The 21,857-nt window shown below is 41.3% G+C and overlaps 1 protein-coding gene across 2 annotated transcripts in view; it reads right to left on the reverse strand.

Annotated features, from left to right (window-relative positions):
• Nucleotides 1–21,857, reverse strand: part of GLI3 (GLI family zinc finger 3) — a 308,102-nt gene that overhangs the window by 186,669 nt on the left and 99,576 nt on the right. Inside the window, exons 1-2 of one of the 2 annotated variants that reach the window (XM_011995111.1) lie at nt 4,422–4,522; nt 250–492 (exon numbers count right to left, since the gene is read on the reverse strand). In XM_011995111.1, the coding sequence (XP_011850501.1) occupies nt 250–439 (190 nt within the window). In that variant the 5' untranslated portion in view covers nt 440–492; nt 4,422–4,522. Of the gene's footprint in view, nt 1–249; nt 493–4,421; nt 4,523–21,857 lie in introns of those variants that run through there. The other variant, XM_011995110.1, reaches the window with a different exon arrangement.

The following is a 21,857-nucleotide window of genomic DNA, read 5'->3' on the forward strand; positions in this document are numbered from 1 at the left end:
ATGGACCACTTTCCTGAAGGCCGCCCCACTGAAGACTGACGTTGCTTAGAGATGTAAGAAAACAACTCTCTCTAAAAAGAATGGGTAGGAAGTAGTGAAAGTAAGAGGGAAAGTGAAAAAGAAAATTACACCTTTTAATAAATTATACAAGCCAAAACTTCATAAAGCACACACACACACACACACACACACACACACACAGCCCTCTGCATAGCTCCTGAACAAGTGCTGACTGGCATGGGCACTTACGGTAGTGGGGCTCCATGTAACCATTCCTGGGGTCCATGGCAAACACCGTCCCACGGTACGGCACAGAGGGCTCCGCCAGGTGTGGCAGGGACCCATGGATCTCTTTCTTGATCAATGAGGCCCTCTCGTCACTCGATGTTGAAGGTTCCTCACTGACTTTGCTGAGCCCCTGGACATTCTGTGGCTGCATAATGATTGCGTTTCTTCTCTCTCTGTGATAAGTCTGTCCAGGACTTTCATCCTCTAAAGAAAGAAGAAAAATGAAAGAGTCTGTAAACTACTTTAAGGAGCAATTAAAAAACCATGATCAATGAGGTCTCATTCTCAATATCCCTCTCCTGGAAAAAAAAAGTCTCTTTCTCATTCACAGCCACTTTGAAAGCCACAGGGCTGGGACGGGATCTTTGCAAGACAAAATTGTTTATGAATGAGGGTCCAAAGTACACAAATACACAGGGAAGGATGAAGGGGAGCAGGTAATGAGCCTATTAAACGGAGATGTAGGGGTCGGCAAATTGGCATCACCAGCTTCTAGCTGGATCTGCGTGTGAGGTTTCTGCTCATGGGCTGTCCAACATCTTGCAGGTCCTACATGGAACTGAAACCTTTGCCAATCTAAGACTGTGCATGTGCAGCTTCCCTTTGCCTGCCTGGGGATGCGGGGCCTCCGGGGTGACACAAAGTCCTTCCAGCTACCCACTGAGGCTCTGGTTGCTCCAGCGGGTGTAGGGCCTTTGCTCCTAGAGAATGACCTACTAGGAAGTTATCCAAAAGTTTATGTGGTTTTGTTGTTTTAAGTCAGATTTGTAGCCCAGCAAGAGATTTGACAGAGCCAAAAATGGAACAGAAAACTCATTGGTGACAAGGGATAAAGGTGCCAATCATGAAAACCTACAGAGCCTCTAGTGAGATACTTCTTGCTTCTGTCCATACAACAAAGCTGAGACCTAACTGGAAAACAGAATGAGACTGAAAGTCCAGATGTGAGATGGCTCTGAGGGTGAGGAAGGAAGGTAGGTATGGGGGATGTTGATATGTGTCCATGTTCTGGTGGGTCCATACATTTCTTCAAAGATGTAAGAAACAGCTTGAAGAAATTCCATATACAGTTGGTATTCCAGTTTCCTAATACTTCAGTTCCTTTTGATCAGTAAGAACTTTCCATCTCTCCACTATGATTCTCTGCAAATGTGATTGGATGACCTTTCTATAATAGTGGATCAAAGAACCCATGCATAAAATTAAATCACACAGACTATGTGAACCCACAACAAGTGGACCAATTCATCTCTTTGAATCATACGTGAACTCTAAACTACATGATCCCAAACAAGTTCCACATTTAATCAACAGACTGTGCTCTGGCAGACAAGCGCTGATGGAAAGAAAGTTGCTGTCCAGGTACCGCTTAGACATCAAATGTAAAAACTGTTTTCTATTCCTATCTAAAAAAAAACGAAAACAAAACAAAACAACAAAAAAACTGTATTTGGGTATAAAGAAAACCATTGTTGTGCATTTTAGATAAACAGATCTTGAACACATCTTATTCCCATATACAAATTTATCTTCAAAATAATCCATAAAGCAGATATGATTAACTAAGGACTCCCCCGATAAACAGAAGAATAATGCTTTAGCAGTTTCATAACCCTGCTCAAAGTCAGAAGGAAGTAGAACTGTAAACACAGACTTGCATAAAAATACAAACTGAAAATAACAAATACTATTTATGTTGACTCAGGACTTGAACTACCTAAAGCCAGTAGCGAGTTTAGTTTTTCTGCCTGTGTGTAGGACTTGAAAACTAAGCAATATATTCCTTACCTTAGCAAATGACTTACAAAACAGAATAGACAATGAGGTATGTTTTGGTCTTTACAGAGAATTTGCTGACTACTAAAGGTAACTGTGAAATATTATTTTAATATTGTCTTGTGCAGATCCTCATCCCAAACCTTATAATTAAGGGGTAAATTATACATTTAATCTATCAAGTAAAAACAGAAACAAAAACAAAAATATCCTGTAATCCCACATGTTCACATTGATCTCTATGAAAGCAATTCACACCACGCTCCTGGTAATTTTAAAACAAACTACAAAAGATAAAATACATTTTTACTTTCCCTTCTAACTAATACTTTTAGGCAGTAGGCCACCCTTGTACTTCATTAGCAGAAAACCCACAGTTTATATAAAAATGCTGCAGTTATGTAAAAGCAAAAGGGTGTCAAAACACTAAAACTTACATCAGTTTTATAAATATTCCTATAACCTACAAATGGCCCAAGTCATATTTTCCACTAATTTGTGCTCTGTATAAAGCCTTTATTTCAAGCTTAAATCTGAAATGAACTTCCAGCACTGAAGTGCAAATTCTGTAGAAAGGGACCTTCATTTGGAGGCTAGAAAACCCTTCCTCAGGGGGGCTGTGACACATAATTAGCATTCTCTGGGAAAGATGAATAACCAAGCTCGGCTAACCTGTTCCAGGTTTAAAACAGGATTTCCTTGACTTAATCGTCCTAGAAGAAATTAACTTTTCTTCTCTTAAAACGGCATCCCTATAATAAACTCTGTCTTACAAACTACGTGTTTATGATGAGTATTTGAATCCAACCTCACAAATAACTGAATAATGAACGGGTTATGGCCTGACCAGAGAGTCCTCCCACCATTCCCCCAACCTCTTGAGAGAATAAGCTCAGAGAGGGTAATGGGGCAGCTAGCTGAGTGGGGAGGGTGAGTGGAAATGAGGCTACCTTTTAGCTCAGTGATTTTCTTAATGAGAGTTCACCCAACAAAAGTAAATACTAAAGTTATAACAAGAAGTTAGCGAAGTGCACATTTTTAACACAGAAAAAATTAAATTAAAATTACTATTCCCTTAGTAAAGTTAAATACAGGCAAGATTTTTTTTTTTTTAATGTGAAAACTTCCATCAGGAAACTTACTTTTACAATAGTCAGTGCTATCCTAACTTTACCCAACCACACATCTCCGCCCCAAAAGGAAAACTCCAGCAGACAAATACTTCATGAAGTTTACCTCCTGTACCAAGTTGCTTGTGACGGGCATTCATATGAAAACCTGACAGTACACACACTCCACAATACAAACAGTTACGAGGCTTGAAAGAACTCTGTATACAGGGAAAGGGACACTTTCCAAGCAATATTCCTGCCTGCTCTTATAAATTTAGCAACCACTTCAGCAAGCCAAAAGACGAAAGCTGTCTAATCTTGTTCAGTTGAGCCGAGTTGTTCAATAAAGTTTGAGAGTCAGTGCAGACAGGCTACGCCAGGCCAAATTATTGACAGAAACACACTGTCCACCATGGCAACAGGCAGAAGTCTGCTGCAAAAATGTAAGCAAACAGCCCACTGCTCCAAGAGCATCTGCCAATGGACTTTAACAGCCAAACACAAGGCAACTGTTCCCGCTTCTCTATGTTTAACAGCTGCAAGCTCGGGGGTCAAATTGAAACATGCAATTCACTAAAATCTTTCAGGAAAAAAATGACTTTAAATACTGTCATCATAGTCCCACTTTGTACCTCCTCCTTTTTGCATATCCATCCTCAAGTGGAAGTTAACAAATCCCTGCCCCCAGAGAGCTGCCCAAAGCAGCACGTTTTAGAAACTGTCCCAGAATTTCCAAACTCATCCAAAAGCAACTGACATCAAGATACTCTTAGTGCTAGAAACTGAGAGAAAAAAAAAAAAGAAAAGTGGGGTCCTTGCAAACAATGCTTAGGATGATTGCAATAAAGGTCTGGAGAAAGTAATCACGTTGCTTCATGAAGCAGGACTCGAACATGCACTTGTGTGCGCTTGCAGACAAACACCTATCCGATTTCTCATGGTAACCGAAGAAACAGGTTTGGGTTTTTTTGTTTTGTTTTGTTTTGTTTTTTTCTGCCCATGACTTGAGAGAAAAGTTTCTGGCGATTCCTTCCAGATAAAAACAAAACTCTGCCGGGCATCACTAACTAAGGACACCTCCTGTCAGCTAACAAAATTTGCTGATTAGGAGCTCACAGTATACCTGTTCACCCCCTTTTCCCCCTTAGGATTGATTTTTCCCTTAAAACCCATTTTAATACTACTACTCCTCTCTTGTCCCAAGACCTAGAAGACGGGGAGTATAAGAGAACAGACAATACTTACAACACAGTCCCCAGGCTCTGGCTAGCTACTTTGTGCCAACTTCTTTTGGTGAGCTCTCTCTAGCTGCGCAGACCCTCTAGGAACATTCTCGGTGTCTCTCTGCCTCCCTCTCCCTCTCCCTCTCCCAGGCAGTGCTGCTCCCATTAGAGGAATTAAAAGTGGTTGGAGCCATGCTAAATTTAACAAGCTCATTAGTATTCTTTCTGAGTGCTTCCGAGTGAACTCTCCCTATTCAAGCCTCTCTCTCCAGCAGAAGGGTCAGGCGGCTAATCATTAAATCAAACTAATGTCACCCTATCACAATCAGCCCGAGAGAAGGAGGGTTTATTATTTCAGTTTATGCTAAATAAACGGTTTTACAAATGGTCCCCAAGCAAGGTCAACAGCAGCTTCAATTACAAGACAAACTTAACAAGAGTTGCTATAAACCAAGTACTCTGTATTGACTTAAGAACAGGCTCCGCTCCACATATTGCCACTAGCAGGATTGTACAGGAATGCATATTGTAAAATAAAGGAAGGGGTGAGCTTTTTTCTTTGCCAGAATTTGCGAGTGCACAGCGACTCCTCATTCACCTCTCTCCAACCAGCTAGCCGCTCAGCTCAATTCACCCCACACAAAGGCTGGAGCCTAGACCTCAATGGACCGAGTGAAACATGTTCAAAACTAGGCTCTCTATTGTGACTGAATTTCTTAACATCTTTTCAAAAAGCGGAGAATGCCTTGAGGCTAAAGGAAGAAACAGGCTAATGGTGAATTGGGAATTCTGAGCAAATTTCAGAGCCCTTTCCTCCTAGCTTTTGAGGTTGAAAGCAAGCTCTTTCCTTTCAAGTTTCAAAGTCCTTTTTCCTCCCGCAGTGTCACAGAAGGATTTGAAAAGAAGGTAATTGTGCTCGCAGTCTCCCTGATCAGAGCTTACGTCCTATTTCTGGTATTTCGGAATACTTCTTGCAATAATAGTGCATATAGCTCAATCCCTTAACCGGCCTGCACTCTGCAATTGCTCATTAAATGAACAATTGCTGGTATAAAATGCCTTTTATGTTCAAGGTCTGGATATAAGATAAGCATTCTAGCACTCTAAATTTGGTTTACTAAGGAAACTCTCCATCATTAAATTACAAAACTGAAGTCAGAATATCAGGCTTTCCCAGAAAAGTGGCACTCAGGTTGCAGCGAGCCAAAATGAAGGGTGGATGGGGCGGGCAGGGAGGAGGCAACAAAATGTTAAGGGGGAAAAAAAAAAGACTGGAGGATACTCAGATTTCTAGCCGAATGGGATTCTAACAAGCAAATACTATTTCCATATTTAAGGTCTGAGTTTGTGAAACCTTGTTACTTCTATATTGAATGATATAATAAAGTCATGTTCAAATGAATTAAAATACAGAACTAAGGCTCCATAAATATGTTGTTGACTAATCTGGACCCCTCACAAGCAAACATCTTCCCCATCCTTAAGAAAAGAAATAACCCTTCTCATCATTATTTACATCGTCTCATGTGATCCTCACAGCAACCCAGTGATGGCAGTAGGACAAGGTATGAGGTCCAGTTTCCAGATCAGAAACTGGTCGTCATGTCCCAGGTGAGCAAGTGATGCAAAGAAAATTCCCATATGCTTTACTGAATCCACACATCCCTGTCCCTTGTTAATACGACAAGAGCTCTATTCCTGGGTAGGTTTTTGGAATGATACCTGGATATGTGCCCCAACATCCACCACCACCAGTAAAAAGGAAAAAAAAAAAAAAAGAAGTAATGACATTGCTATGCACAGAAAATTTCAAAACTGAGACACTCTCCCATTAAGTTTTTGGTAACATAAATCCACTCCTGGAAAACATCGAGAGAAACCCAAATGACAAATCTATGGGGAGACACCGGACCCGCACGGAGGACCCGCACAGGTGCAATCCTCCCACTTTCATGCGCAAAGACACACGCAGGCCCCACTCAGCGCTGCACACCCTCTCCACCGCACTCCGGGACTCCGCCAGAGGCTTTGTGTGTTCCAGGCGTTTTTAATGTATCTCCAAAAGCCTGGGGCCCCGCCCTCATGTCCTGAACAAGACACAGAGCATCGTCCCTCCTTTCCTCCCGGGAAATTGCTTCGCTGTGTTTGCAAGGAGCATTATTTCATTTGTTTTCCTATAATTCATTTGTTACATCTTATCAGCTTGTATTTCTTTAGTTATTTACATGTTGATGCTCTTTGAATAAAAACCAACGTAATCCAAGCCCTCGCCTCCCTGTTTCAGAATTCTCCCCAAGACTGACCAAAGAGAGATCAGAAATGAAAAACAGAAGAAGCTAAGTATATTCCAAAGCACTGTAGAATTATGCTAGGAAGTGGCAATAAAGTTCCTGTAGTTTTTAAAAGCAGAATATTTCCTCTTTCCATCTAGACTGCAGTTCTGCCAAGCCAGCTTGGCTTCCAAAGGGCGTGAGCAAATAATGCCTACTCTAAGAACATTTCCAATACCCTCGGGGTCAGACTTTGCCCTTGTGCTGCTGCACATACATCTCCCATTGACAATGACAGATGACAGAGGGAGGGGCCCAGATAGATCAGGAGAAAGCACTCAGCTTTGTTTGCAACCTTTAAAGTGTACTGCCAGGCCTGCAACATGAGAGGGCTGCAGCAGAATTTGAAGCCTTGGGGAAATTCAAGTGACAACCTTCCCTCAAAGATGATGGGATTGCTCTCTCTTCCTACTTTCACCAACCAGGAGGTCCCAGGGTGAAAGGAGAGAACGTAGAAAATGCTCTCCATCAGGCTGAGTGCAGTGGATCACGCCTGTGATCCCAGCACTTTGCGAGGCCAAGGCGGGCAGATCACCTGAAGTCAGGAGTTCAAGACCAGCCTGACCAACATGGAGAAACCCCATCTCTACTAAAAATACAAAATTAGCTGGGCGTGGTGGCGCATGCCTGTAATCCCAGCTACTTGGGAGGCCGAGGCAGAAGAATCGCTTGAAGCCAGAAGGCGAAGGTTGCAGTAAGCCAAGATCACGCCATTGCACTCCAGTCTGGACAACAAGAGCGAAATTCTATCTCAAAAAAAAAAAAAAAGAAAAAAAGAAAAAGAAAATGCCCTCCATCAGAGCCATAGAGTAGCGTAATTGTTTTAATATTTCTACTGTTCTTTTTGCCAAAGAATAAAACGTAGTCTAGACTGACCAATATCCCAGTGGCTTCCACTGGAAACCATTTGCTCCAAAGAACAGCAGGTTACAGCTCAAACCAAGGCAAAATTCTCACCTCACTCCCCAACTGCTCAGTTTACAGAGCTCCATTCAACTTCAAAAGAGGTCCCTGGGATAGAAGGGAGTGGGCAGAGAGAGCAAGATGAGAATTCAGATAAACGAAAATGCAAAACCTGAAATGGCTGTTCCCCTCACTGCAGTAGAAAGCTCTGATGGCATGAAGAGCAAGCTGCCTCCTGTATTTTTTTTTTTAAGATAATGACAATGATGAGCAGATAACATTATCAGCTTGTCTGAAGCTTCAGCAAGCATGCCCTGTAGCCCATAGGGTTTCCATACATTTTCCTGTGCCTCTGAACCCTCACAAATAAAGAGGTCTGCAGCCTCATCTCCACCCCTGGGAGGATGCTTCTGGACATTGATGACAAGGTCAGCGAAGATCGCTGTGACCTGGCTGAACACTGCCCTGAACAGGCACTTAAGTGCAAGCACAAACCCATGGGTACTAACCATCTTTCAAAGCTCCCTACAGAAAGCACCTGCCAAATCCAGCATGCACTTGGGAACAGGAAAATATAAACAAAACAGTACCCTTGAGGGCCCCAGCGGGCTCGCCTTTAAAAGGGAGGAGGAGATCTACCTTATTTTCCAAGCGCTTGCCAAGACTTTCTTGAATTAAGAATTCTAAAACAACATCATGGAGCTTCTTCTATTAGTCTGCTATTAGTTGCTAGTCGCTGCTTACACAGAGTGAGTTAATTAGTGGCATCAAAGGCAGTACAATAAATTCCCAGGAGGGTCAAAAATTCTGCCTTCTGCTTAGTAGCACATTTATGCCCATCTCTCTCTGAGTCACAATCTCACGAACATTTAGGTATTCAAGATTTCTTTGAGAATTCAGTTTTAGCCTTTGACAAGCAAAGAATGAAGAGTCTCTCTTTCTTACTTTGCACATACAGACCTGAGCAGTTAAGATTCCATAACGAGATCCACGGCCAACAGTTAAGCAGAAACAATGACAGGCCTGTTCCGAAGGCCAGAGGGTCCAGTTTGCTGCCGCCTGGCTGCATCCTCCGATGGGAATGATCCTATCACTCTGGAGATCTAGCCCAGCCCCTGTGTGGCCAGAGGACTTACAGCTTGGTTTTCCTTTAAAGGCACGAAGGAATAAACCTCTGTGTGCAGCGGCTTCTTCCTTTGGCAGTGCTTTCAGATGCTGGTTCCCAGGTCCACACCCTCCTCCCATCACCATCAAAGTCCTATTTCCTAACCTTTCTAACATTTTTCCAAACTGCAGAAGTGAACACAAACTTAATGGGTTACATCTGGTGTGTTTATGTTGCATGTTTTTGTTTTTAGAAGATCACGGAATAAGAAAGCCTGAGCATATGGTGGTATTATATTTTTAATAACATTTTAGAGACCATGCTTATGCCCTTGCAGGAATCAAGCGCTCCTGGAGAGTGCATTTAAATATCACGATAATACCATTATTGTACCAAAAGGAGCTAGAGGCCACATGACCCCCATGAGGGACAGACAGCAGGGCTCACCTACACTCAGTCAGCCCCCGGGCAAAGGCCAGGTGCTGCCTGCGTCAGGTTTCTGCAACAGAAACCCCCTCTAGCTATGGCCCACTGACCTCAGCTATGAAATGTGCATTTGAGGAACCCAAATGTAAATACGACCTTTTGATTCTTCATAATTATATCTAAGCAGCCTGCTTCTAGTGAGCTAGCCACAAAAGTCTGCACCTTTACAAAATCTCAGATAATGGCTCAGGTACTGCCTATGAGGGAGGAGGGAAAGGCCACAAAACATCACCTCTCACAAAGTACACCTTCATGGCCACAGACATGACCCTAGCTGCTCTCCTTCCTCACACCACAGCCCCAGGAGTTCACTCACTTAGCCACTAGGCTGCCATGTCTCTAAATTGTTTAAGAATTCAAATTTTTGCAGGAAAGGAAGGTAGGAGGAAGAGAAATATATAATTTCTATACAAAATTTCTAAATAAAAAGAAAAATGTCAAGGAAATGCACCTATTAGCATAAAAATGTATAGATTTTTAACTTATATTTCTCAATCATGTTAGAGTACAGAAAAAGCTGATGTTTGGTTTTTATTTTTAATTCCATGTATTACCTTTACTATAATTATCTAAAGAAGTTCAAATTAAGTACACACAAATTGAAAAATTATCCCACAAGTTTATCTGTTGAAGCCTTGCTTTAAACTATTTATCCCACCTCTTGAAACAACAGAATATAGCCAAGACACAGCAGGCTAGGTGTGCACATATTAATAACACCTCCTGCTGGTATAAGACTTTAAGAGATTTTGATAATTAGCCCACATGAAATTATGTGATCATTTAATTATCTCCTATGCATATGCAAACACCTCCCCAAAATGCCAAAAATACCCTAAGGTCCCTCCGTAAAAACTTGTTAACTCAGTTTTTCCCAGCCCACTCTGGAAAGGCATAAATGGGAAATGCGTTAACAACACTAGACTGTACTCTGCACCTCACATTTATTGAGCACTAACTAAGTGCCAGGCCAGAGCGATGTGCTCCGTATGCATTAATCCCACTGAGTCTTCACAGTCCTGTCCAGTATACAGTATCATCAACCAGTTATTCAGCTCAAAGTCCTGAGGTTCGCATGTTCTCACTCACAGGTGGGAATTGAACAATGAGATCACTTGGACACAGGAAGGGGAACATCACACACCAGGGCCTATTGTGGGGAGGGGTGGGAGGAGGGATAGCATTAGGAGATATACCTAAGGTAAATGACGAGTTAATGGGTGCAGCACACCAACGTGGCACATGTATACAAATGTAACAAACCTGCACGTTGTGCACATGTACCCTAGAACTTAAAGTATAATAAAAAGAAAGAAAAAAATGCAAATAAATAAATAAAAATAAAAACAAAAGTCCTGAGGTTTAACAAAGGTTAAGTGACCGGCTTAAAGTCAACCTTCAGGTAAGTGCCCAGCTTGGCATGACTTTCTTGTGTATTATAAATTACTATTAACCCCTAAAATGTGTCTTCTGTGAGAAGTCTTTGAGAGCATTCATTTGCTTGCCATGGTTCTATCTGTATATGTGAAGACTATTTTCTTGTTTTTTGAGACAGAGTTTCGCTCTTGTTGCCCAGGTTGGAGGGCAATGGTGCAATCTTGGCCCACTACAACCTCCGCCTCCCGGGTTCAAGCCATTCTCCTGCCTCAGCCTTCTGAGTAGCATGAGAGAGAGAGCCAAGCACGACACCTGGCTAATTTTTGTATTGTTAGTAGAGACAGGGTTTCACAATGTTAGCCAGTCTGGTCTTGAACTCCTGACCTCAAGTGATCCATCTGCCTCGGAATTCCAAAGTGTGGGATTACAGGCATGAGGTGAGCCACCACACCTGGCCAAAGACTATTTTCATTATTAAAATTATTCTGCCTCTTCCTCTAAAGGCCATCAGGAAGAATACTACAGACTTAATCAAATGAACTTAATTGTAAACTTTAAGCCAGAGTCATGAATGAAATATGGTTCAGAAACTTCTTTGAATTTCTTATTCTACTTCCGTTGTTGCTATTGTTGTTATTGTCAAGCTCAGGTCTTGGGCACATTTAGTATCTTGCAGTGTAAATGACACCTCTCATGCTATGGCTAAATTATCTTCCTGTCACACTATTTCTCCCCACACCTCCCCCTTTCTATAGGGTTTCCAGGTTCTGAATAGCTATTTTGAAAAAAAAAAAAGAAAAAGAAAAAGAAAAAATATATATATACATATAACACTGTCTTCAGGGGGACTGGGATGAAGGCTTAGATGCAAGAGGCAGCCTGAGTATTTGGCTTGTGCTTAACTTAACAATAGCTCCAACAGTTAGAGCCTCACATAGTTTATTGAAAGGGCGTATGTCCAAAAGTTAAAGAAGCATATGGTTTACAGAAAAAGGAAAAAAAAAACTTGCACTTGGAAGCAGCTTTGCTTGGATTATTTACCAACAAATGAAAGGTCCTTCATGCTGCCCAAGAGTATAATCCCTTCCCACTGGCTGGAAAGGAATGCTGAATGAGTCAATAAAGTCAGAATCATACAACACAGAGACATTCTCCCTCCCCAACTAAAGATGATTATCGAATTATAGCAAATTTAAGAAAGTTTTCTCTTTTTTAAATCAAGAACAAAACCAGACTCGTTCTTAAAATGCGCTATTAGGAATTGTAACTGTTTCTAAATGTGCCAGATATATTTCCACCCATGCAATATTAAAACTAACAAGCGTCTTTTCAATTTCTTTTAATGATGGGGTATGCAATAAAAATACAGCAGTGCTTCATTTAGCCAAAGGAGCTGGAGCAAAAAAGACCTAAATAAATAAATAATAAGCGTGCATGGGCCACTTACCAAAAATAAAATCATTTCATTCAACCTTTTACAGGAGGTGCATGCAGCATTTTGAAAGCAAAAATTCTCATAACACAAACCTCCACTTAAAAATCACTGCCAAGGGCTGGAACCATGGCAGGATGTTATTTCTTTTTCAATTTATTTTTTAATGTTTGGGTATTAATGGCATCAACTGCCATGTAGTATAATAAGGCAGCACAGTGTAATAAAAGGAGTTAGAAAACCTAGCTCCCAGACTTGCTCCTACCACTTAATCGGTATGTGACCCAGGGTACATTAAAATATATCAGGTTGTCAGCTGCCTCCTCTAGAAAAGGCAGATAGTAAAACCTGCCCTTCTTACTTCATAGGGTATTCTGAGGGTTAAACATCATAGCATATGAAAGAGAGCTTTATAAATTGTGGCATTTACGAATGCTAGGTACTATCACTAATCTGATAATCTGTGCGATAACGCAAAACAGGGTGGTAAGATAAACAAGCCCTGGGCCAGGCATTGGGTTTCCAGGCCTTGGGTGTCCAAATTGAATATCCTTTATTCAAAATGCTTAAGACCAGAAGTCTTTTGGATTTCCAATTTTGTCAGATTTTGGAATATTTTGCATATACATAATGAGATATCTTGGGGATGGGACCCAAGTCTGAACACAAAATTCATTTGTGTCTCATATATACCTCATATCCATAGCCTCAGGGTAATGGCATAGAATATTTCCAATAATTTTGTGTATGAAGCAAAGTTTTGATAGCAGCCCCTCACATGAGATCAGGTGCAGAGTTTTCTACTCGTGGCATCACATTGGTGCTCCCAAAGTTTCAGATTTGGGAGCATTTGGGATTCCAGATTTTCAGATCAGGGATGACCAACCTATACTGCTAGAAACGTCTGATGTTAGGCAAATCACAGAATTTCTTTAGGCTGCTGTTTCCCCTTATATAAAATGGAACATCTCCTATCGACTTCAGCCAACTTCTCATAGCCGTCCTAGGAAAAAGGATGGTGCAGAAGAGAGCTCCGTAACCTCTAAGGCAACAAACCAGTAGACAGACGCCTCCACCAGGCATCAGGATAGACAGCTTAGGAGGGAGTAACTGCTGCTTCACAACCAGAAAAAAAGATCCAAGTTAATAACCTGTAATTAAAACTGGTCATCTCTTTTACCCACTTCTTCGACGTATCTCTGGTCAAGCCCAAGATCAACATTTACCAGACAAGTATGCTTAGTTCTTCAAATTTCTGTTGAAAACATCTATCCCTTCGACCCGGTTTTCTGCAGTGACTTGAGACACTTGAAATTTTCCCGAGGAATACATTTTGTTTCTCCATAAACAATATTTACTAAGAAAAATCAAGCAAATTATTTTAGGGTGATTGTTGACAACCTGTATCCCCTGATTGCTTTTGTACAGTCTATGAGCTCAAAATAGATCTCAAATTTTTTAATGGATGAAAAATAATTAAAAGAAGAATGATATTTCACAACAGGCAAAAATGATAGGAAATTTAAATTTCAAGGTCCGTAAATAATGTTTTGTTGCAACACAGCCAGGATCATTCATTTTCATATTGTCTACAGCTGTTTTGGAGCCACAACAGCAGAGCTGAGTAGTGATAGAAACTAAATCGCCTGTTAAAATCTGAAAATAGTTACTCGCTGGTCTTTTGCAGAAAAGGTGTGTTGTCCTCTGACCTACCTTGTCTCAGGATATGATAAGAACACCCATTAGTAAAACTATGAAACACGCCTAGGAAAAATATTCAAAAATAAGGCAACTATCATCTGCACAGTATCTAATATGAATGCTTTGAAATCTTAAAATAACTATGAGGCAGACAGCAATATCATCCTACAGATGACGGAAATAGGCTCAGAAAAATTAACTTCTCCAAAGTCACAAAGTTAGTAAGTCAGGGATCAAATCAGTCCCCTATGATTCTGAACCTGACAATTATATGACCTAGTGTGGCACATACATTTGTTAATAGGGATGAAAGAGGCACATCCAAGAATAAAGTTTTGAGACTTCCTCTTCCCACATAATTGGGAAACTCCTTGCTAGAGGCAGAAACAAATGCAGTCAGGATTCCGAGGCAGTGTTTCCACTTCTTGTGTCAAAAATTGGGTAACAGAGTTTAGAGCAGGCTGAGTCAACACAAACAATACAAACCAGCCCAGGTTGGTTCTTCACATTCAATTCATACAGACTCATCCACATCAAGGGCTCCGTGTGTCCCAGCATGAACCCTGATCTTCTAAGAGGAGTAAAAACAGAATGGCTGCTGCCCTCAAGGCCCACATGACTGATTTTTCTAGATGAGAAACTACCTGAAAAGGGACACAGAAGCTACAGGATTAGCACAGGGTAAGCAGTAATGTAAACATCAGGTAAAGGCCATGGAGAGGAAAGGCTTCTTCTTCAGGTTTTGACTGTGGAGGGATAGACCAAGCTTACCTTTGTAGAGGAGGTTTGAACAAGAATTGGTTTGGAAAGTCTCTAACTCAAAATTTCAAAGAGGCTGCGATCTCAACCCAACCCCTCAGGGATAGATCCAACTGAACTCAGTGACTACTCTGATACTCTAAAATATTGCACCCTTGGTTTAAGTTGAGAACACATGTAATTTTTTCTGCACTTTTCTTTATTCTTTAATTCCCATCTTGATGACACAAATGGAAATGTACTTTTTTTGGCAAAAAAGCTTGAAGAGAAATAATAATAGATTTCATACTGCACTGCTGCCAAGTCATTCAAAGAAGAACTCTTCCATCCTAATCACATCGTCTGGGCCAGTTCTACGACAGTTCCCAAGAAGAGTTGAGGAAAACGGCAACCAAAAGACATAATCAAGGCTGTGTTACTATGCCTGGCAATTCTGTCAATTCTACTAAGTTCCTCTCATCTACTCTACAATCTGTAGACAAAAATAAAAATCTTAGTATGGTCCAGCTAGAAAATGAAACAGCCCCTCCTATAAAATGAATGCATCTCAGAGCTCATTCAGCAGAATACTAGCAACCACTAAAACTTCAACCCCTGCTCTGTCACAAAGAAGCAGCTTCTCCTTGGCTCTCAAGTAGCTCGACCTTACAAAGCTCTCTTGCCGAAAGGAAATTCATTTTTGTTTCCCTTCCTATGGAAAGGAACTCCTCCTGGGGAGGAGTGGTCCAGGGGAAGAAGGAGTAAACACTTTTTTTTTTTTTTGTATTTTCAACATATCTTCAAATCTACACGGCAAACTTGTGTTTTCCTGTCAAATAGCAACTATATTCACAAACTAGATATCTTCCATCCAAACACTGATCTTTTGCAATACTGACCTCCTTCTGTAATATTCAGGTCACAGTCTTCCTTGCCAAGGGCCTCATAAATTACTCAGACTCAAACCAAGAGTTTCTATCTATCTCTATAAGCCTGCCTTTCTTTGCCCCACATTAAACAGTACTCTTATATCTCACCTCTGCTTGTCGCACCCCTCCAGACACTGCCAAAGAATGCTCGTCTCCATCACCAACATGCCTCTGCTCTGTAGCTGCCTCTCTCTGATTTGCCTTTTCCCCAACTGCAGTTGTCTCTACCTTTTCACTCTGAGTCCTCGTTGAACTCAACACTGCCTCTATCTAATGCACCATCTCTAGTTTTTTTTTTTTTGAGACAGAGTTTTACTCTTGTTGCCCAGACTGGAGTACAATGGTGCAATCTCGGCTCACTGCAACCTCCACCTCCCAGGTTCAACCAATTCTCCTGCCTCAGCCTCCCAAGTAGCTGGAATTACAGGTGCCTACCACCACGCCTGGCTAATTTTTTGTATTTTTAGTAGGGACAAGGTTTTACCATGTTGGCCAGGCTGGTCTTGAACTCCTGGCCACAGGTGATCCACCAGCCTCAGCTTCCCAAAGCGCTGGGATTACAGGCGTGAGCCACCGCACCTGGCCATGCACCATCTCCATTTTTTACACGTCACAACCACTAAGCACATCATAGACCTCATGACCCCAGTGTTTCTCTTTTTGACCTTTTGTGGCTTGCACTTGACCCCTAAAGTTTTCCACAATGTTTCTAAGGATTGTTCTTTGGCCAATTTAATGGCTTCCTTACTGTGCTGATGCTTCAGTCTTCCAGCCACTCTGTTCAAGTAATAATCTTTTGTTTACTTGTCTTTCAATCTTTGAAATTTGAATGGCTTTAAAATATTACTTTCCGAGTCTATGTAATTTTTTTTCCTTTTGTAATGGGTCTATCTGGATAGAACTGAAATTCATTGTTAGAAAAAAACCAAAATGCATGCAAAAATACAGGTCTAATTTAATGGCTAAGTAGAAAAATAATCACTAGGACACATCCTGTCCATACCCCTGCAATATACAGACAAGTTTTGAAAGCGGGTGTTTTAGTGTAGTTGTATATTCCTGTGTTTAAATATATTTAAAGAATCTAAAGACCAGGCACGGTGGCTCACACCTATAATCCCAGAACTTTGGGAGGCTGGGGTGGGAGGATTGCTTGAGCCGAGGAATTCAAGATCAACTAGGCAACACGGTAAAACCCTGTCTCTACACGACACGCAAAAATTAGCTGGGCATGGTGGTGTAGGCTTGTAGTCCCAACTCCTTGGGAGGCTGGAGTAGGAGGATCCTTGAGGCTAAGAGGCAGAGGTTGTAGTAAGCCAAGACCGTGCCACGGCACTGTAGCCTGAGAGACCTTGTCTAAAAAAATGAAAATAAAAATCAAAAAAATTGCCGGGTGTGGTGGCTCACGCCTGTAAGCCCAGCACTTTGAGAGGTCGAGGCAGGCGGATCACGAGGTCAGGAGATTGAGACCAACCTGGCTAACATAGTGAAACCCTGTCTCTACTAAAAATACAAAAAATCAGCCAGGCATGGTGGCATGTGGCTGTGGTCCCAGCTACTCGCGAAGCTGAGGCAGGAGAATGGCGTGAACTCAGGAGGTGGAGCTTGCAGTGAGCTGAGATCACGCCACTGCACTCCAGCCTGGGCGACAGAGGGAGACTCCGTCCCAAATAAATAAATAAATAAATAAATTAATTAATTACTATTTAAAAAATCTAAAAAGGGGTTTTGTTTTTTTTTTGTAATGAAATCTTTCATTCTACGATCAGTCTTAACATTGCAAGGGGAAGCCATAATGAAATGATCATAAAGTAAATGAGGCTTTTAAATCCCTATTCACAGGCCAGAAGCAGTGGCACATGCCTGTAATTCCAGCACTTTGGGATGCCAAAGCAGGCAGATCACTTGAGGTCAAGAGTTCGAGACCAGTCTGGCCAACATGGTGAAACCTCATATTTACTAAAAATACAAAAATTGCCAGGCGTGGAGGTTGCCGTGAGCCTGGGCAACAGACTGAAACTGTGTGAAAAAAAAAGAAAAATCACTATTGAGTAGGGTGCGCTCTCTGGTGGGTTAAAACAGATCTGTTACAAATCTGCATGACAGTGTCCCTGCATCCCTACTATAGAAACCATAGAAACCAGCAAAAGTTCTGGTATAATACTTACCTATCCAATGTGAACTATCTTTCTACATGAAGGTTTCAAGAGTTCAAACAATATGCAAAAACATCAGGACTGTCATGGGTCTGGGAGGATACTTTTAAAATATCCCCTTAGAAATACACATTCCTGAAGCCTAAATATGGAAACTTTTTCCACATGAACACTTAAACATTAGAAAAGAAGTAACAAATTAGTTTAATTTCACTGATTGGGTCATGAAGACACAACTGTACCATACAATTTATCACGCCACTAAATCGAATAGACTGCTGGTGCATTTGGGAGTCTCATTCCCTACTTGTTCTGGGTTTAGGCTTTTCAATAACTAGCTGCTAGTGATGTCAAGTCTTGAACTTCTTTTGTACCTTCCTGAGCTGACCACAGAAAGACACATCTAAAATGTCTCTTAAAAGTGGGCAAGTCAATTTTGTAAAGTCACTGAGTATACTAATATTCTAAATAATTCAATCAAAAATGTAGAATCTAGTCTTGCAAACAAAGTTAAAACCATAAAACCATAGATGAAAATCCAAAACATTAGGAAACAGATGCTTGGCAAATCCAAAAATTGCATATATTAAATCTTAATGTCAAGAGTACAAAAGCCAACTCGTCATAGAGTAGTGAAAACAGAAGCAAAGTTAAAAGTTACGGTGTTTTGTATGCTCCCCTTCCTAAAAACCTTCTAGAAGCACATGTCACTTCCAGGCTCACAAACCTTGCATGAAGCCCAGGTGTATGCAAGACCAACTCCAAACTGCCCAGCCTGAATAGAGGCTCTGAGCACGAAGAACCATTCTCAGTCCCTTTTGTCCCACCTTCTAAGCCTGCTCAACTTTCCACCCAATGTCTACCAGAGCATTTCTTACCTTGTTTGGTAATTAGCTATTCACTTGTGTGTCTCCACCACTAGAAAAGAAGATCCTTGAGGGCAGGGGCTGGAATTCGGTACTGTGTTATCTCTTATGTGCACACCAGAGGCACTACTGAAGAATTCTACAGATGAATAAATAATTGAATGAATGTGGTGGGACTTCCAGGGAGTGTCTGGAAGCAACAGTGTAAGTTTGCTGCTGTTGCTGTTCTTGCTGTCTTGCAAGGGTGGCCGAAACAACAGGCATCTTTCTGATCAGGATCAGGTCCCAGAGGGAGTAACACTGGAGCATCCCTGTGGGCCTTGGCAATGGGGCCCCAAGAAACAAGATGCCAAAAGTAAAAGCATAGCTCCAGCTGGGGGCTTGGAGGGACAACAAACAGGGGAGAAGGGGGCAGAGGGAAGTCTCTTATGGCAGCATTCTGCCAGTGTGGCTCTGATTTTTTTTATTTTTTTCATTTTTTTTTTGAGACAGGGTCTCACTCTGTCTCCCAGGCTGGAGGGCAGTGGCACAATCTCGACTCACTGCACCCTCTGCCTCCCAAGCAATTCTCCCACCTCAGCTTTCCAAGTAGCTGGGATTACATGTACATGCCACCATGCCCAGCTAATTTTTTATTTTTTTATTTTTTTGAGATATAGTTTCAGGCTTGTCGCCCAGGCTGGAGTGCAATGGCACGATCTCGGCTCACTGCAACCTCCACCTCCCAGGTTCAAACAAATCTGCCTCAGCCTCCCAAGCAGCTGGGATTACAGGCTGTCACCACCACCACACCCGACTAATTTTTGTAATTTTTAGTAGAGATGGGATTTCACCAACTTGGCCAGGCTGGTCTCGAACTCCTGACCTCAGGTGATCCACCCACCTCAGTCTCCTAAAGTGCTGGGATTGCAGACATGAGCCACCATGCCTGGCCTGGTTCTGATTCGTTATGCCTCTGTTAGCGTTTGTCAGGTTATCACCTAAGAACATGATATTGCTATTTGTCAACCTAAGGCTGGTGTCCTTTAATGGAAGACAAAATGTTAAGGACAGTAAGCAATGGGAATGAAAATAAACAAAGAGATAAGGGGCAAGAAAAATGGACACAAACTACCATACTACAGAATTCCTCTCTTCCAGCATCGATTTTCCATCTGTTCCACGCTCAAGGGAGTTGCTGTGAAGATTAATATTTAGTCCATGAATATGAGAGAAGTACAAGATGATTCATAGTTTACAGAGATACCCATAAAATTGGAAAAGCACCAGCAAATATCTGGCCCTCCTTGAGTTATTAAATTGTCAGTTTGTTTGGGAATTATTGATAAATTTTAAATAAGTATACACACACTTGAAAGACTGAAGAATGAAAATTTAACAGTTTAGCTTTTTCTGTATACATACAAACTGAAAGAGACGGAGAGCGAAATAAACGTAACTCTGGCAATTTCTTAAAAAGGTAGGGCATTTTTATGCAGCACATGTTTTTGTTTTTTCTCTTAACTATCAGCCTTTCATCTTGATGCTGGTAAGGACTGCATTTGCCACAGGCTGATAAGTGGATATGGCAGAACTTCAAAACTCATGTCAGCCAAAGAATTTAGAGAGAGAAAAAAAATCAGACATAAAGCTGGTAAAAAGCAGCTATAAAAATTTTTAATGTCTTTTATTTAATTCTACCAAAAGATCACACAGCAGCAGGATCCAGATTTGGTACATCTCTCAAACTCAACTCATGCATGCACATGGCCTGAATCCAATTTCTTACCCCAAAGATTGTTTTTCATTACGCTAGTAAACCTAGGAAGGTTGCTTATAAGACCAACAAGTTAATAAACTCCTTCCTTTTAAGACAATTCAAAAGCCTTTAACTTACTAGAGTGAATCAAGAAAAACTGATAAAGAAGAAAATAACAAGACATAAGACATAATTCTTCATTTAGAAATGATAGCCTGGTCTGAAGCCAACAGTCATTATCTACAATTTAAATCAGAACTCAGTACCTTGTTAAGAAAACTTCATCACTCTCATCCTTCCTGAAAGTAACGTCAAAGAAAGACAAAAACACTGTGCATTGCAAGTCTGTGCTGTTCTTTACTTTGCTCAAGAGATGTCAGGGGAGAGGAGAGAAGAAAGATGTGGGCGCAAGAAAGTTTGTGAAAGTATCAGTTCTACTCCCAACACCGGGGCACCAAAAAACATGTAGCAGAATATTCACAGGATCACTCTTTGTAACCAAAAATGTGAAGCCAGCAAATGTCCATTAGCAGTAGGACAGATTCATAAATTGTGATATAGCCACACAAAGGAATACTATACGCCAAGAGGGATGAACATCTACAACTACATATAATGTAGATGAATCTGGTAAACACAATGAAGACCAAATAGAAGAAGCCAGATACAAAAAGAAAACACATTTATAAAGTTCGAAAACAGACTCAGCACTTTGGCTCATGCTTACAATCCCTGCACCTTAGGAAGCCGAGATGGGAGGATCACTTGAGGCCAGGAATTCGAGATCAGCCTGGGCAAAACAGCAAGAACCCATCTCTAAAAAAAAGCTTTAAACAGTGGATTAAGAAAATGTGGCACATATACACCATGGAATACTATGCAGCCATAAAAAAAGATGAGTTCGTGTCCTTTGTAGGGACATGAATGCAGCTGGAAACCATCACTCTCAGCAAACTATCACAAGAACAGAAAACCAAACACTGCATGTTCTCACTCATAGGTGGGAATTGAACAATGAGATCACTTGGACACAGGAAGGGGAACATCACACACCGGGGCCTATTGTGGGGTGGGGGGAGGGGGGAGGGACAGCATTAGGAGATATACCTAATGTAAATGACAAGTTAACGGGTACAGCACACCAACATGGCACATGTATACATATGTAATAAATCCACACGTTGTGCACATGTACTCTAGAACATAAAGTGTAATTTGAAAAAATAAGAAAATTTTAAAAATTGCCATGCATGGTGGCACGCACTAGTGGTCCCAGCTACTCAGGAGGCTAAGGCAGGAGGAACACCTGAGTCTGGGAGGTTGAGACTGCAGTGAGCTGTGATCGCACCACTTCACTCCAGTCTGGGCAATGAAGTGAAATCCTGTCTCAAAAAAAATTAAAAATAAAAAAAATAATAAAATACATACTGTTAGGTGTCAGAGATCAAGAGGGGCTAGAGGGTGCTGAATGGATCTGTTTCTTGAGTCTGATTCTAGCTTCACAAATGTTTGGTTTGTGAGAAATCATCTAACTGTCCATTTATGATATGTGTCCTTTTCTACACGCATATTCTCTTTGGTATAAAATGGAAAGTGTCAATTCAAAAAACTTCCAGACAGCCCTTCAATGTCTGCTTCAGATTTGTCTCTGTGCACCCATTCACAGGCACCATTGTTTTTCTAAAATATGAAACTTA

Source organism: Mandrillus leucophaeus, unplaced genomic scaffold (assembly GCF_000951045.1).
Source record: "Mandrillus leucophaeus isolate KB7577 unplaced genomic scaffold, Mleu.le_1.0 Scaffold472, whole genome shotgun sequence".
Lineage (NCBI taxonomy): Eukaryota > Metazoa > Chordata > Mammalia > Primates > Cercopithecidae > Mandrillus > Mandrillus leucophaeus.